At 43.5% G+C, this 17,988-nt stretch overlaps 1 protein-coding gene across 1 annotated transcript in view; it reads right to left on the bottom strand.

Annotated features, from left to right (window-relative positions):
• The window catches only part of LOC146204171 (beta-catenin-like protein 1), a 46,950-nt gene that overhangs the window by 2,193 nt on the left and 26,769 nt on the right, over nucleotides 1-17,988 (bottom strand). The window contains exons 11-16 of the mRNA XM_084589118.1: nucleotides 13,922-14,070; nucleotides 12,810-12,991; nucleotides 12,089-12,186; nucleotides 10,816-10,896; nucleotides 3,167-3,304; nucleotides 76-148 (exon numbers count right to left, since the gene is read on the bottom strand). Of these exons, the coding sequence (XP_084445244.1) occupies nucleotides 76-148; nucleotides 3,167-3,304; nucleotides 10,816-10,896; nucleotides 12,089-12,186; nucleotides 12,810-12,991; nucleotides 13,922-14,070 (721 nt within the window). The remainder of the gene's footprint in view (nucleotides 1-75; nucleotides 149-3,166; nucleotides 3,305-10,815; nucleotides 10,897-12,088; nucleotides 12,187-12,809; nucleotides 12,992-13,921; nucleotides 14,071-17,988) is intronic.

The following is a 17,988-nucleotide window of genomic DNA, read 5'->3' as shown; positions in this document are numbered from 1 at the left end:
ATGGCTTGCTGCCGCTGTTTCAAAAAGACAATACATATGATTACTTACAGAAGTACAAACATAGCAGCCACATACCTCTCATAATATTCCGAATTGTTTTGATGGATCCTCCCCGTAGGTTCAATATCTGCAGTACCCTCTGCTTAATCTAAAACAGACAACAATGAAGCCACATGGTTAAAAAAAAAAAAAAAATCCTGCATGCCCGCAGGGTTAAGCCTAAAAGCGGTACTCACAGCTTTTAGGAATGAGCGAATGAATGGAGTGTTTATCACATTAACTGTGTTGTGAAGCGCTCGTGGATCATGGTGCCAATTTCAGCTTTGTTGCCTTGGAACATTCAAGCCTTTTAAAACAATGAGAGCCCATGAAGTGAATTTATCTGGAATATTAAGCTTGTGACTGCCAGACCATTTTAAAACAAACAGCTTTCTACATTTTGTCCATGATTTGCTAGCACCAACTACACAGCATATATAGTTACTCCGGGGTTCGCACAGAATATCTGGCCTAAAATTCAATAATTTCAGGATTTCAATTTAGAGAGCAAGGGGTCTTTTTTTGGATCACAAGGGTTACAAATCTTTTGACCCTTGCTCAGCTCCAATTTCTCACAGCAAGGCCAATCTACTCTGTTTTCTTTTTATGGCCAGCATCCTCGAAGAAACTAACAGCTGAATGCCAAAGAAATTTGAGCATTTTCTATTGTAGCTTACTTTTTGTCAACTTCCTTTTTTTTCCAAGCAAGTTCTCGAGCTACAACTTCAGCGCCTTCATTTCAGGCATGTCTTCTGACTTACTACTGCGTCCTCCTGTTCACATGCAGGAATTCACAGTAGTTTTCTTGCGTAAGAAAAGAGCAGTCTAAGGTAACGAGAATTGACACAAAAAATGAGGGAAAGGGATGGGAGGAGCACGTTGTAGTGTGCTGCGCTGTCACTTTTGGATCTTCCCATTTTCCTCCCTCGAATGTTCCATCTGAGCAGTACTCATATTCACCATGTAGCCTTGTTTTTTAGAGATAACCACTCTAATTTTCCAAGCAATTAAAGGAGTGCATAAAAATTTAAGAAGTTTGAAGGGCCCTCAAAAAACTTTCTTGACAATCAAGACATCAAGGATTTCAAGGGCCTGTATGAGCCTCAAGTTACTCATCAGGTATCAGGGGATTCATATGAATTAGAAATGCTAAGCACTTGCATCATCTTCCTGCAAATTGAGGGAAAAAAAGCTACAAGTAATGTAGCTTTTTTTTCTTCCGCATCAAAACATCAGCGTACGTAAGAGGAGCCACCACCAGGGGCTGCTGAGGAGGTGGCAGAACCTCAGCGACCTGCTCTTGTATGACACGCTGAAGAGTGGGAGTGAGCGGCAGCGCAGGCACAGGCGCTGGCGTGCGACTTCTTCACGAACAAACTGTTGAATGTGCTGAATGAGCGACTGCTGGTCCAGGGCACCATCCCCAGAGAGAGCCAAGTTGGAAAGGGTGTCCTGCTGAAGGCCAGCACGTCATGTGGAAAGCCGCCTTTTGCACAGCTCATCGAAGCTTTGGCAGAAGCTGATAACATAGGATGCAGTTTGGGGGTTTTTGGGACGAGCATCTGGAAGGCGTCATCATTAATGCCTTGCATAATGTGCCCGATATTATCGGTGTCGCTCATGGTAGGGTTTACGCGCTTGCAGAGGTCGACGATGAAACTGGTGAAGTTTTCGTCGGTTTGTTGTGCCCGACATTGCGAGCATTGCTCGGCACGAAGATTACGTTTAGCGGGACGGCCAAAAACTTCGGTCAGGCTGGTCTTGAGAGTCATCCAGGTGGAGATGTCACTTTCATGGTTGCGAAACCACAGATTGGCAACGTCGCTCAAATAAAAAATGACGTTTGTGAGTTTCACGGTGTCATCCCACTTGTATGCACTTACACGTTCATAAGACGCCAACCAGTCTTCTACATCCGTGTCATCGGTGCCGCTGGAGATGGCTGAGTTGCGCTGACGTGCTGCGCCGGGACAGATGACAGGCGATGGGGTTGGCAGTTGGTTGGCGGTCTTGGGTATTGCAGAAGTGGTAGGCAACGCTCGGCTGCGAAGCTCCAGGTTGAGGGGAACACCCCGCACCTCCACCACTTGTTATAGAAGACCTTGAACAGGGCGCTACGCTGTCAACAGTGAATGGAACGTTCGGCAATGAGTCGTAGAACTTGTGTCAGCACACGCATGAGCGTCGAAGCGAGCTTCGTCGTCGTTTTCTTTCCTGACCATCACGCGTTGAACATGGTTGTCGTCGTTCTCTTCAGCATCAGGCGCTGAACATATCAGAGCCGAATACCTGTTTTACAACTCGCTTGTTAGCCACGACACATGACAGCCGAGGCTTCAGAAAGAAAAAGCTTGTGCAGCAAACACATTAATTTTGCAACAGACTTTTAAATGAGCTTCTATTTCTTACAAATTATAACTGCATCCCCCCCCCCCCCTCCCTGAATATGATATGTCTTCCGGTACCTCATAATTGACACTGAAACAACTTAATTCATATGATATATTTCGTTAGAAATTGCACGCCACTCAACACCACAAAGAAAACGCGTACTACAGTGTTGCACATTTTTCTTGTTTTTTTCTCTTCCATGTTTTTTGCTCACTCCGTCAAAAACAATAGAAATAATGTGCTTTTTGATGAGCATAAATAGGAATTAAACTGCAAAAAAACTATCCTCGTCTCACATACTGCAAAGTCAGTACAGCTCTTTATCGCATTACCTTATTAATTTAGTATCTTCGCATTAATGTGAACATAAGTCACAGAACTTTTTCACGAGTTTTGAGCAGTGTAACAATGGCAGACTTTTGACCTCGCTCATTTTAGTAGGTTAGTTTAATCTTTCAGAAAAAGCAAGGTGTTAATTCAATTTTTTTTACACTATAGTAAACGCAACTCACTGCAGAAAAAGAGACTGGCTGGCAAAAGGTTAAAATGAATTTAAATTCCTTGAGAAAAGGGGCACCGATGCATAACAGTGAGTCAAAATTCACGTCACCAGTTACAGGCTATCACTGCTGTTAAGGTCAAAGCCACAGCACCTCAATTTCTTTTTCTTCTTTGGAAATCTCAACTTCTTTTCTCAGAAAGAGGGATGTGCACCTTGGCAGAATAAATTACTTACAGATGGTGGGCCTGAACTGCAAATGTCCAGCATGATGTAATCCACCAGCTGCAGAGTGAACAAGCCTGCATCAAGTCGCCTAAGATAGAACTTTTCCTCCTGATCCATCTGGTCATCCTCGTCTTCAAGCTTTGGATTCTGAAAAGATTGAAAACCCATCACACCAAGGCTAAGTATAAACACTGTGGGGCACTGCTCAGAGAATTCTGACACCTCAATCCGCAGTCTTGGTAGTCAAGTGTGTAACAAGTGTGGCCCCACCATGATGGCTCAGTGGCTAGGACGCTTGATCTCAAGGAAGCGGCTGCAATCCTGGCCACACTGAGTGCATTTCGGCGAAATGCAAGGCACCCGTGCACTGTGTAACGTCAGCGCACAGAAGTGCAAAGAATCCCAGCCGGTCTCAACTAATCTGGAGCCCTCCACTATGGTGTTCATCATAGTCAGTGTTGGTTTGGGACATTAAACCCCATATACAGTTTACCCTGGTTATTTCACATCTAACCTTACGTGGACGAGACAGTTGAGCATATTACATCGAAAGCCTGCAGAATGTTTAATTTTTTAAAGCATAATTTCAAGAAAGCACAGTCAAATGTCAAGCAGCTCCTGTATTTCACTTACATGAGGCCAATTCTTGAATATGCATGCCCTGTATGAGATCCCCAGTTTATTTACTTATCTGACATGCTCGAACGCGTCCAAAATAATGCTGCCAGATTTGTGTCTAACAATTACAACTTTTCATCTAGTGTCACGTCTATTAAACATCATCTTGGTTGGGAATCTTTAGCTCACCGCAGAAAACATTTCAGATTGCAGATCATTTATCGCAATTATTTTGAAAAGCTCAGCATTGATAAAGACCGGTACCTGCTTCAACCTCACTTTTTATCTAGACAAAGATTCGAGAAATAAAATGCCAGACAAATGTATATAAAACCTCGTTCTTTCCACTGACGATCAATGAGTGGAACCGACTGCCAGCAGGCATCACTGAGTGCTGCATGGAAAATTTATTTCGGGCTTTTTTATCAATGTGTGACGTAGCGCCCATGCAGTTCTCTTGCGTGTGTTTCCTTCATCACTTTGTTTTTGAGTGTTTTCATCACTTTGTTCATCGCGCAGTTGCCCCCTTTAGATGCATGTTTCTCATTCTGCATTATCACTTGTGTCGTGTTATTTTCTTCATTTTTATGTATTTTTATTGTACTACTGGCGTTTCTAGCAAGGTTATTTGTCATCTCCTCCCCTGCAATAATGCCTTCGGGCGCTGCAGGAACCTGTAATAAATAAATAAATAAATAACGAAACTGAAAAAGGTCAGCAATTTTTTGTTATGTCCGAATTCCCGTTGTGCAGTTTTCACACAAAGACACAAAAGGACAACAAAAAATGGTGATACTAACACAAAATGATGAAAATATATGTTTACAGCAAACCTCCATTACTTGAGGTCATACACTCGGATAAAAGTTTTGCGATAACACGGAGAGCGCGACTGCAGCAGTAGCTTCCACCACCTTGACAGCGCTCGCACAATACAGGTATGAGTGGTGCAAGGACAGAGTCTGGGACCTAGGCAGGGGCGCCGAGTGAGGAGAGAGCACGTGGTTTTGCACCAGCTTCGAACGCGCCATGTTCCTGCTCTCGGTCTGTCCACCACCATTGTTCTAATTAAGGGAGCCACCGCATCGCGTCGCTGACAATCTCCACAATCCTCACTCCTGACAGTCGACAGCTATCAGTGCCCGAACCACACGAGAAAATGCATTGCAGCAATGGGCATGCACTATTCACCTCATGTCTTTTTGTAGCAAAACCTACATTAGGCTGGTCAGCGGCATATTTTGGGTAAGTGTGGGTAAGTGTCAATAGTCGCATGCGCCGTAACCATGGAAACTAGTTGCTCGGACCCACAGAAGAAGGGAAGAGGGAAAAAGAAGAAGGAGAAGAAGCCGGTCAAATGGTGCAAGACTTGAAAGACGCCACGGAGAACAAGAAGATGAGAAGAGAGAGAAGAGGGAGAAGAAGAAGCCGGCCATATGGAGCAAGAAGATTTGGAAGACGCCGAGAAGACGCGCCGAATCGCCGATCACACTATACGGTTAGCAGCCAGTGCATCGGCGGTGAGGACATATAAGTCACACTTTGTGAACAATCTGCTTGGTTGCTTTTGATACGCATATCCAGGCTTAGCAGAGTTGAGCCGTCACCAATTTTTTTTTACGTTCTATTACGTTTTTGCTTCTTTTGAGTATTGATTTTTGTAGTACCACGTGCTGTGATGTTCCAAATGCATAAGCCATGGAGACAACTGTTGCATAGATGTGCCGATAGCGCTTGAGTGTGGCGCATTGTGTCAACCAAGGCTGCAGGCATTCCTCTCAAATTAGTGTTTTATAGTTGTGAAACTTTCGCATGGTTTTGACAGATATCCAGCAACTCAGTGCTAGAGTTTATTACATCACGGTCAACCGAAGTTCTCTGATACATTCGTCGTAATGAGGGAGGAATTTGAAAAATGGAAAACTTCGTAACACTAGGAATTTGGTACTCGGTATGGGCATGCGAATGTTAAAAATTTTGTATACGAATTTGCATTTATGTTCGGAAAGCTGATATCGAGATTTTTTTTGTTTTGAATTTTCAGAAATTACCAAACACACCAAAAATGTTCGAGTTCGCCGCAGTTTTACCGCAATGCTCGACTGCACGGACTGTGTAGTGAAGCATCCTGGAAACATGAAGGGGCCTTTTTGTGAAGAGGGACTACCTTCCCCTTTGAAAGAAGGTCTTCCCAACAGCGTGCACAAAGCGAAGCATTTGAAGAAATCGTAAAAAAAAAAAAAAAAAAAAAAAAAAAAAAAAAAAAAAAACTGCTCTCACTTCGGTTTTATCACAAAAGCAGACCCATTCGATAATTAGAACTTTTGGCTAATTAGCACATTTCTTCCGGTCCTTTGAAGGCCAAATTAATAAGTGTCGCTGTATTCGGCAGCAATACGACAGCTCCAGCCAGTTTCATATTGGATTTTTCGGTAAGGTGTACACTTCAGCACAATGTTATTTGCAAATACGTACCATGATAATTTTGCAGCAAACAAGAACAATGTTTGCTATTTTATAATTCTCCTTTTTTTTTCTCTGATCAGATGTTCGATTCCGATATTCGAAGGCATTTTTTGCCCGTATTCATATTCTATTCGTATTCGAAAATTTCAATATTCACACACCTTTACTATCTGGAGTTTTGTTAAATCCAGATTTAACTATCATATCACGAACAAAGGATGCAATCAGCCCCCAAGGAAAAATCAAAACCCCCCAATTGAGGGAAGTTTTGAGAGACAAAAAGCATCCCATTTTGTATTTTCATGTCAAAGATAGTACCTCTGGCTTGTGCGAGCATGGTGGAAAACAAAAAAATAAAATTGCTGTGAATTTTGAAATAAAACAGCGCAACGAATGGGACGAAACACGAAGAAAGGGAGACAAATACACAGGCGCTGACTAACAACTAAAATTTTATTCCGAAGCAGGACACATATATAAGGTACAAAGAGAGGGGTGTGGCCAAATGCGATCCTGCACAATCACCGAAACAGTGTAATCATGTCCAAGAGTAAAATACGATAAAAAGGTGAAAAGCCGAAAAGACTAAAAGCGATAAAAACCACGGTGTAGGAGGCCGGGACGGAAAGTAAAACCGGTAAAACAGATACATACATAGCCAAAAAGGCAAGTAAAAGCATTAAAATATAGCGGTAAAAAAACAAAAACACTGGACTAAAATCGTGGCATAAGGTGACTAACAAAAGTAGCGGAGAGGGGCATTCAAGAAAAAAGTTAAACATTTACCCTGCCTCTGAGAAAATCCAATTCTTTTTGCGACAAGCACAGGGAGGGTGCACTCACACATTGCTCATTTGCGCTGTGGATTTCGAACGCTTCTGCGATTTCCCTGGATATCCTATCCCGTCCTCTAGCAAGAATTGTGCAGCGATTGAAATGTGGGTAACAGGTTTTGTCCGGATCATCATCGTTATGTTTACACTTTTTGCAGTGCATGGCGAGGTGCCCGGAAATTGCAATACTGTTTACGTCACTCTTGCGATTCTGTGGGTGTCTTTTTGTTTTGTTTTCACTCTACTGGAGAGAGTGAGAGGGTGGCTGCAAGATGTGTCTGAACCCCAATACGCGGGAAGGATGAAAGGAGGCGCTTGGCCGTCGGAGCGTGGCTTTGAGCTGGAGGAGGGGAAGCGTCTATATAGCCTTCATGCGAGCAAAGCACACAGCAGCATGCATGATTTCATCTTTTTTTCTTAGCAGGGCGGACAGGATGACAGGAGGGGCGGGCAGGCTAGCCAACGTAGACAGCATGGTTTCAAACCTGTGACAGCTTGGAGTTGCCTTCAGCAAGGCACAGAGCAGTGTGCACGCTTGCTTCCTTCCTTTTTCCTAGCAGTGAGGTATGGCCTGCTTTGGCCTGAGCGGCAGAAGCGCTAAAGATCTGACTGCTTCTGTCCACGGCGAATTATAGAGCACAAGGTACAAAAGCGGCCCATTGGCTGCTTTTGTACCTTAAGTCACGCCCGTTATGCGAAACAAATAGTGACGAAAAATTGTCTATCCATAAGCTAAGCAACATCTTGTATAATTGCACAGTTAATTCCAAACATCAGTTTACGCACTCTTAGATGGTGCTCTTAGTCTTGACAGTTATCTCTTTTCCACCACAATAAAACTGCTTGTGTGTGGGCGCGCGTGTGTTCGAATAACTCATGCATAGGCACTCAATATATTTGCGGTTCCTATATGGTCAGCACTCTTGTATGCTTTCATTACAATGAGGAAAACAAACGCACAATCCCTGCAGAGTGCTGCGAAGAAGTAGACTCAGTCCCTGCATCACTTCAAATATCAGCCACCCCGCCAAACCATCTGAAGAAAAAGAACGAAAACAAAAGATTGCGAACGAACAGAATCGGCACTTACTCTTCATTCCCACGCATCGCTCCTTTTTTTGACTGAGCAGCGCGCCTCTCTCAAAGCTAAAAAAAAAAACTACGAGATATGCGTATGTGACGTACAGGCTACCTGACCCACATGTCATGTGATTGCGTCTATGGGCTACACGGCGACGAGGAAGGTTGAGACAAAAATGTTGAAAAGCAGGGAGAGGGACGAGGTCAAGCGAAGTGACGGAACCTGCGACTAGGCCCTAAGGAAAGAAAAAAAAAAAAAGACAGAGGACGGAATGGTAATAATTGTGAAATCAGAGAACTGCAGCCTGAGACTTGATATTACAATATTTAACGAGCCAGGAAAGGTGCCGGGTAAAACAGCATTGCACCACATGGAATCACAGCACCACATGGAAGTGGCTTCATAGGATCACCGGCGGCGATCAATTTACAAGGTGAATATGAACTTGAATCGTTTCTTATGGAAAGAGAAGACTGCCTACAAGAACTCGGAGACCAGTGGCAATTCCCTCAAAATAGAAAAAGTATAGAACCTGCTCTACGCCTCTGAAAAAATGTTAAGAATAAGCAAAGACTCGAGTGTTTTGAAATTTTGAAAAGAGAAGTTGTGGCATCCAGAACTGTATTCACTAGGTACAATGCCGCTCGCTGCACCACCTACACAAGTCAGTGTTGAGACAGCATTTTCTGGAATAAAGCATATCCTCTCTTGTCATCTAACCCGAATAACGTCAACAACCCTCGACACTGTCCTCTTCCTTCGGTCTTTCTATGCTGGTAAATAACGAAGTTGGCAGCATTTACTGAGCCCATAATGAAATATATGCGAGCAGCCATGATATCATGTCATACTTGTTGTAAATTATGCGAATAAACATACCAGTCTGGCCTCCAAGTTGTTCTAGAAGAAGGTATATAGTGCACCTATGCAAGCAACCATGACGCGCAACAAGACGTGGTCACATCGTGTTGCAGTCACAGGAGCGAGACAATTAATCCCGTTCTTGGGTGCATACGATAATGTCTACAATCCCAATACGTGGCGAAGGGGACTTTTGTCAGCGCCTTTCGGGCCAAAGCACACGGGTGCCTTTGCGTTTCTCCTTTACAGAAACGCGAAATGCAAAAGTGTCCGCGTGCTGCACGATATATAGTCACACTTAAGGTATAAACATCTTTAGTCTTGAGGGATGTGCTTGGTTCGACCTTCATCTGATTTCGAAGTCATTTACTGGGAGCTGGACGAAACATCGTTGTTTATGCAGGGTTTCACTATAAAATAAAATTCATGTGAAATTCTGGGTATCTGAAAAGCATACCAGAAAACAATATTTTCTTTTAATCTTTTTTTTTCATGCGGCGCTTTAGTTGGTTATGTGCCAATGAAAATAATCGTGATTTTTCCCCATCCAGCTCTTATTGTCGGTCGCACATTATAAACATTTTGCCAAGGTCTACATTTAGTGAAGCCCATCACGGCAGAAACAACAGACAGACAACTTCTAAATTTGAGATTTTATTATGTACTAGAACAGGAAAAGAAACTCAGTAATAAAAAAGTGGAGTAAAAAAACACACAAGAAGCTTTTTTTTCTGAACCCGTTTGAACCGGTTTAGGCAGGGTCGAACCGGAACGGAATGCATCTCCGGAGCCGAAACCGAATCCGAAAGGCATGAACCCGAATCCGAACCAAGCATGAAAAAATTCCAGTTCGACAACAAGAGAAAGAGGCTAAAACAACCTCGTTTTCGACTGCTACCCGCAAGCAAGGATGTGGCGAGAGGGTGAAAGCAACGATCACAAGTCATGGCATCAGTCTGTTGAAGAGGCCACAACATGTGCCTTTGAACTTGACGCCACATAGCAGACATGCCAACAGAATAAAATAAGAACCTGTAAACCTGTGGCAGATGGCAGAACAACTCTTGAATCCGTAACCACAAGTGCACACCGCATGATTGTTCAGCGCGAGAGAGTAGTGCACGCAGAGCAACTACACCCTCCAGCAGACAAAAAAGAAGGGGGGGGGGGGGGGGGGGGGTCGTGGTCGTTCTACACTCTTCGGTATACGTACCAGCACAGCGTGGGGCAAAAATATGAACTGTAGAAAGATTCGACAGATGGTGCGGACAGTGCAACCGTGCCAGCTTTGTGCTCAGGCGTGAAGTTACGATAGAGAACGTATTGGTATGTCAGTTACACTGTGGGGGCAAAGCGCGAAAACGTACCAGTACGTCCGCAACAGCGAAAGGCTTAACACTGAGTGACGCTAGGTGCATGACAAACAATTCCAACATGTCGGAATCGGCGATTAAAAGCATCTATCATCGGTGATCAATTTGAATAGGCGTGGTAACGAAAGGGTTAAATGCATCTAAGGTAGGAATTGCACTTCATCTCAGTATCCCTCTTTGGGAATGAAAAGATGACTGAACACTACAAAAGTGCACCTTGTCAATGCAAGAACGTCTGAACAATGCCTGCTTCCAAGCACATGCAGCATTGCAAGACACAAGCAAGGAGCAATTCCTTTCAAAGATGCAACATGCCCCCCACATGAACCTCTAAAATAACTTGACATGACTCTACGTGTTCTCAATAAATTGAATAAATAGAAACTGAGAGCATGTCATATTATAGGATGCCAAAGAAGTGCTCACCTCCTTTTCTTGCTCAATCAAATTGTCAATAGCGTGTACTTTTTCCAAATATTTGAAGTGAAGCTCCATGAGCCTATCAACCTGGAAAATATTGAGCAAATTTTTAGCTTCTGCAAAAAGCTCAAGTGAATATAATACTAAAACACTGTCAGCATATTCCTCTGAGCTAATTGGTTCGCACATTTAAAATGAAAGTTTGGTGCAAAACAATGAGACACACAAGTTGTGGATGGCAAGGCCGGAAAGTGAATGGTGAACTACATACTATATTACCCAAAGCAGACACTCTACAGCTTTTTCAGTGAAAGGTAAGCAGGATATGTGGGTCACGAAAGTAGTTAGCAACACGCATACTGTTCAACTTGCACACTAGAGAAGAGAAATTCCTGGATCTAGCCTTTCCTCCTAGACAACAATTGGACGCCATCTACTCGGGGAGGTGCTGAGAACGCCTCAGATCAAGCGAGAGAGGCTGTCAGTTCTTATTTATTTTCGCCATCCTTGTCGCCGGTCGAGTTCTCTGCACCTTCTCCAGAAAGGGGCGGCTGGGCCCGCTTGGGCTCCGATCTCTTCAGCAAGGCTATGCTGGGGCTGGCCAAGCAGGAGCTCCCGAAGATCGGCCGCCGAAATGACGAGCAGTCTGCCAAATTTCTTCTCATGCCACGCACTTCTCGCAGGTCGAGCGCAGCCCCAGGTCAGGGCCGCTTTCTGAAAAAAGCGAACTATGCCCGGGCAGGACGAGGCCAGAGGAAACTCTGGTGGAGGTCCGAAGCGATTCTGACGTGCAAATCGATCGTCCGATCCGGGTATAGGGGCGAAAGACCAATCGAACCATCTAGTAGCTGGTTCCCTCCGAAGTTTCCCTCAGGATAGCTGGCGCTCGATGGGAGAGCAGTCACACCTGGTAAAGCGAATGATTAGAGGCATTGGGGTCGAAACGTCCTCAACCTATTCTCAAACTTTCAATGGGTGTACGGGAGGCCTTCTAGGTTGAGGCCTCCCGCTGCGATGAGAGTGCCAAGTGGGCCACTTTTGGTAAGCAGAACTGGCGCTGTGGGATGAATGCAAAGAGTGAGTAAAGTCTAGGCTAAACAAATTGTTATTCTACTATACTACATCAGTTATGTAACACAGAAGCTTAAATAAAAAAGGCACTCGAAAAAAAAAATCATCTCCACATACAGGCAAAAAATCCATCCCAAATGAGTTCTATTTTATATTATGAAGCACCAATCATACTAAGCACTTTGCCACAAGATTACTTTTTACTCACTTTTTCATGGTCATTTTCTGTAAATTTATTCAGAAGACGCTGTCGTTGCGTGGGCTTGCAATTCTTAAGCATAGATGCTATCACTGAGCACACATGTTCTGTACAAAAACAAAAGAAACAATTTTAAGGCAATGTGTTGACTCCCATCAATGTTTTTCATAGCAGGCACAGTGAGAGAAAACAGATTTTATGACATTAAAACATTTAGTAAGGCAGTCAATAGTATCACAAATGCAAGCCTGGCCAGCACTGCCAGATTCCTAAAGCAGTTAAAGGAGCATTGAAACTGTGCCCACCAAGGGACAAGTAGCACAAGCTGAAGTACTCAGAAATACTGAATCGCCCATCAAAATCTCCCAAAATTTTCCAGCTGGCATGCGTGGAACCAGAAATCAACACTGCCATCATAATTAACCTGACTATGCCCGCTTGAAGACGAAGGTCTTTCCCACAACACTCCAGTTTTCCTGGTCCTTTGGCAGCTGCAGCCACAAAAACACACCTCCAGGTTATGTGGCACTGCACAATGACATTATTATATCAAGAATGACTTCTCGAACCAATGCAGACTATATATTACACTACACTGGAAAATGGTAATGGAAGTTGTAACAAAAAAAAAAAAAAAAAGGCCATGCTCTACTAAAACGGTGGTACAGATTTTGCTGCAACCGCAGCTCAACCTTCAGTACTACTAAATGAAATTTTTGTGTGACGTTACCTTCGTGTTCTTCAGGAGATGCAACCTTCTTCTTGTACTTTCGTGGAGTTTGCATGAACAGTGGAAATACTGTGCGAAGGCCCAAGATGTCAACGAATTTGTTGCAGTTGTCAGTACCCTCCATATTAGATGTCGCGAAGTCGAGTACCTTCAAAGCACCACTACGCGACATCTTCTTTTCCCTGACAAAAAGAAAAAGTTACATGGCTTAAACACGAAACTGCTTCCTTAACTTTGATATATGCAACAGAGATGAAAAAAACAAAAAAAACAAGGTGTTTTAGAGAAATGGAAGCAATCGCATGGTTGTGGCTGTTCTGTAGTAACAGCTAACCTTGTGTCAACTGAATTAGGTGGACACTACTTCCAGCATTAAGATGCCACAGAGGCTGGTGTTTTGTACACGATGTCGATAACACCTTTTCTCCCAGCGAAAAACAAAGAGTGCAAATAACACACCATTGTACCTGCATGGAGCAAATAGATAACTAGTGCATGCTTGTGCTTCAATTTTGTCCTCACTTTTTTATTTTAAGCTATTTTATCATGTATCACACAAAACGTGCCTTTTTCAGTCAACACTAGCGTTGCCCTCGTCTGCTGTTTTCTCTAACATGTATTTTTACCTGCACAACTGCATGATGTGCATCTCAATTTTGTCTACTACATGTGGTAGTAGCACAGGAAAATGCAAAAGGCGGGCTACAAACACCAAAACTCATCAGGCTATTTCCTGTACAGTTTTTGCAGCACAATGTTGCACCTAATGCACTGAATTCTTTATGCCTTTAGTTTTAAAATATGATTCAACAAAATAGATGGTAACTGTAACTGGTCCCTTGTTAAAAATATATTCCATCTTGGGGCAGCCCTTTTAGACACACTAGAATATCAAAATCTTTGCATCAGGTTGTTGATAAATTTGGCTGTTTAACCGCTGAAGCCGCTTAGCTCAATTATATGGCTTTAGTTTAAGCCCTAAAGAAGAAAAACCTTTTCTTTAAATAAGAATATTTAAGACGCTTAACAACTTTCGTCTGCACTCAAATGACTGTGCTGAAATGGGTTTCAATGCGAATTATGCCCTTTTTCGAACATCAAATTAAACATACCTGAGCATTAGGTTCATTAGCTGTAAGCCTTCACCCTTTAGGAAGCGCTCCCTATTGGGGGCACACATAAGGCTCGAACAGAGGGCCCCAAACAAGTTTTCCATCATCTCTGTTTCATCAGATGAATTTGGGTCATGCCTCTTGAAGTACTGCAAACCAGAGATTGGACTATGTCAGACTCTATCTCATGTAAAGATCAACCACACAGCAATAACGGTACTAAATACTATGTCTAATACATATTCAAGCTTCAAACTAGAACATTTTTTTAAAGGTCATTTGTTAATAAAACATATTTTTTTAAGATAATGGTGACAAAAAAAAAAAAGAATACTTCTGGCCTCATTACTTCTCTATATTTTTTCAGAGCATGAACGGTGCGTGTTCTCATGAGGTCTGAATGATGTGAACCTTTCATGTTTATTAGGCCGCAAATATATATATGATCTCCATTCCTGGAAATAAACCACCAGTTGTCAGTGCGCCTTAAGTGTGTTGTGTCCAATTTTGTCCTCTCTCGGCACCAGTTACCTCGGCTATTAATTTTGCTTTTACACAGTAGTAAATGCATTAAAATTACAGTACTATATGCTATGTGAGGTTCAACATGCCAAAGACGGACATGGGCTATGAGAAACACCGTAGTGGACTGCTGCAGAAAAATTTCGGACATGTGAATTTTTTTACCATTACTCAATTTTCACAGCAGAATGAAATGAAATGAAATGTGGCCACTGCGGCCAAGGCCTGCATCCGCGACCTTGACCTCAGTGTCAGAACCCTGAGCAGCCATGGCAGGTCCACAAATTTAAGAAATTTCTAACTAGGAAGAAGAATACAAAATTTGATTCTCTGAAATTTTTGACAGCATGCACAAAGCAAAGCACTTAAAAAAAACTGAAATGTTGTTGTTGTTCTTTAGTTTTCAGCCGTATTCCAGGCATTCATCAAATTCAAACGGTCATCAGATTCATACTGTGATTCAAATGGTTTTCGGCAGTATTTAAAGGCATTTAACAATTTGAACATTTTTCCTGGTCCCTTAAACTGGCCGAATCAATGATTTCACTATCAATAAGAAACTAAACAAGGGTCTCCAAACTGTTTAGCCCCTAAGAGAACTTAGTCTTCATGGGAGGCCACAGGATCAAGGTGCAGGTGTGTAGCTTTTTAGATTAAAAGCACTTGTGAATCAGTGTGCCTAATGTAAGCAAGTCTAGCCATGATAGCACGCTGTTTTGGCTGCTGCTCGTTCACCCTTCAAGACATACTGGAATACATACCACAAAAAGCAATCCACTAAGTTCATTACCACACTGCAGCCAAGCCTAGATATGCTGAATTCAAAGAGACCTCAAAGCAGTTCAATATACTACCATGAATATAATACACAAAAATATGACAGATTTAGATAAAACTGAAACCTATACGTTTCAGCCCCATAGGTGAGTACAGGTAAGATGCAATTTTGCTTGCACCTTACCTATGGGGCTGAAATGTGAAGGCTAACCAAGAGGGTTCTACTTAAATTGAGGACAACGCAGAGGGCTATGGAACGAAAAATAGTAGGGGTAACATTAAGAGATTAAGGGCTTTGTGTTGGTCGAACTTTCGAGCACAAACTTCTCACTGGCCGATGAATCAGCATCTGATTCTCTACTCACCGCCACTTCCAAAATGGTCTCGTCACTCAGCAAAGTAGCCGCTAAGTAGCTGCTTGAGATTCTCCTGAGGCGAGGAAACAGCTGAGCTGTCGATACTAGTCCCTCACGGCTTGGATTGACTGAGCTGGCTTTTGCCGCTTGTATTCACAGATTTCTTCGCGCCTGCGTTCAGCTGTTTTTTTGCGTTTAAGTTGAGGGTTACAGGCTCCTGATGCTTTGCACTTTTTTGCATAGTTAACCTTTCTGCCTTTCCATTCTTCCGATTCTTTCTTTTTTTGCCTTGTACTGTTTCCGTAAGGAAACAAGGGAGTCAAGTTGGCAAGCTGCTATGCAGAGGGCTATCAAACATCCCATCTTCTTGGTGCCGTTTCTATGTGTTCTTATAAAACAAGCACTGCAAGCTGAAGTACAGTTTAGAATGACGGCTAGACGACTACGAAGAGCTCAGACCTTGTCAAGGCCGCATCGTTGACTCAAAGCGAAGCCGACATGTGGACCGCCTGGTGTGCAAAATCTAGCAGTTCGGCATCACAACAGGGACGAAAACCAGCAGCATGAGGGGGAAGCGCGTCCAGGACAGGACGGCCGGTCCTGGTTGCGTGTTCGTACGTTGCCTTTCTTTCGTCGCTCTACTTTGTGAGTGTGTCTTAGCTCTCCCCAAAAAGCGTTAACGGCTTCATGGAACACACATTGTGCTTTGGGAAAGAAAACTTCAGTTCCCACCGTCACTGTAGGCACTTGTCTTTTTTCCTGTCATTTCTTTCTTACGCTTTTACCGGCATCTCTGTTCACGTTCAGCAGAATTCACTGCAACCACATGTTGCTGTTTTCTCGACTGCGGCGGCACTTCCGCTGCACCCAGAAATCTTCTGGTTCCCCATTTCGGGGTCTTTCTTACGCTGACCCAAGGTTTGCTGTGTACGTTCCTCTCCGCTCTTGCGCTCCCCTCCCCCCCCGTTAAAACGGCGACACGCCCGCTTTGGTTCTTTCCAACCCCACAGGGCTCGTTCAGGCATCCCGCTGTATCGGCTGTCACGTAAGTTCATGGGCAGCGCGCCCTTCTTTAACCTACGTTCGGACTCCTCTGCTTTTTTTCAAGCACTGTCCATATTAACGAGACAAAAATACATGGGCCCAAGGGCCCAAGTGGGCCATGTGCATTCTTCGCTGTCCATTGTCCAGACAGCGAGTTTCCATATTAACGAGGCATAAATACATTAAAAAGGTTTTGTCCCCAGCAAAACTGTCCATAATTCGGGTCGTCCATATTAACGGGGCACGACTGTATGCCCCTATGACCCACTCATTCAGGGACACATGAAAGCCGTCATTGCTTGATGGCGACGACGCTTAGACTGGCTGCTTTGGGACAATATGCAGGTGTAACTGCAGCCGTTTTCTTCCAAACCAAAGCAGCAATCAATCTGTATCTTGCAAACCCACTATCTTCACTAAATGTGATGGAAACAATCGATGTGATCTGCAGTTTCGTGGTACCCCCGACAATGACAAGCTGACGTAATTGTTCAGAGCATAAAAATCGTATCACTGCGCTCATGGCAAAAAAAGAAAGCAAAAAGGAGCTGACCGACACTTTTGTAAATAAATCACATTCTCAACTGTATAGTACAATCTGACAGCGTTTTAAGGTGAAAGCCTTTAATGGCTTATACTGGCGTCATTCGGTCACATAGCTGTCAATCATCCTAACTTAGCCATGCCGGGCACGTGACAAACATATCTTAGTTGTTCTTGTCTAGCGTCATGCCAGCGCAGTTGCCATGGAGACCGCCGCCACTAGTTAGTGGTAGATAGTGACTGACAATGTTAGATAGTGGTAGTTAGTGATAGTGACAGTGATGATAAATGACAGAGATGACTGATTATGACATCATCACTTGGTGACATCATGACAAGTTGTGACATCATGATGATGTCACATCAGGTCAGGACGTCACGACTGGTCATGACATCACCAGACGATTCATGCATATACGAAGCTCACCCCACCAAGCATCCGATCCAGGCTACCGTCCAGTGCATTTCATTTGGCACTTCCTCGAATGCCACATCACACAGCATACAGAAGCAGACCCAGTGCAGCAGGCATCAGCGGCATTTCAAATTGGTTTACAAGAAAAGGCACAGTATCTGTCACAATTTTCTGCGGACACCTTAACCAAGCCATAAGGAGAAGGAGGAAGGTGGGAGTGAAAATAGAGAGAATGAGGTGGTGTAATGAAAGGCTTCAGACCACCGTGCAACAGACGCTTTCGCCTCATCGCACTTTAGTGGTCCAAAGTGCCTCCCAGAATTTTGGGGCTGATTTCGTCACAACGAAATTTTTGCTTCAATGAAATTTTTCATGCGCCAAATCAATTTCACTGTAGTAAGGTTCAGCTG

The sequence above is a fragment of the Amblyomma maculatum genome, chromosome 1 (genome assembly GCF_055883805.1).
Source record: "Amblyomma maculatum isolate TAMU_Amacu chromosome 1, ASM5588380v1, whole genome shotgun sequence".
Taxonomy (NCBI): Eukaryota; Metazoa; Arthropoda; class Arachnida; order Ixodida; family Ixodidae; genus Amblyomma; species Amblyomma maculatum.
Note: the sequence above shows the minus strand (reverse complement) of the source record. Positions and strands in the feature narration are given on the sequence as shown.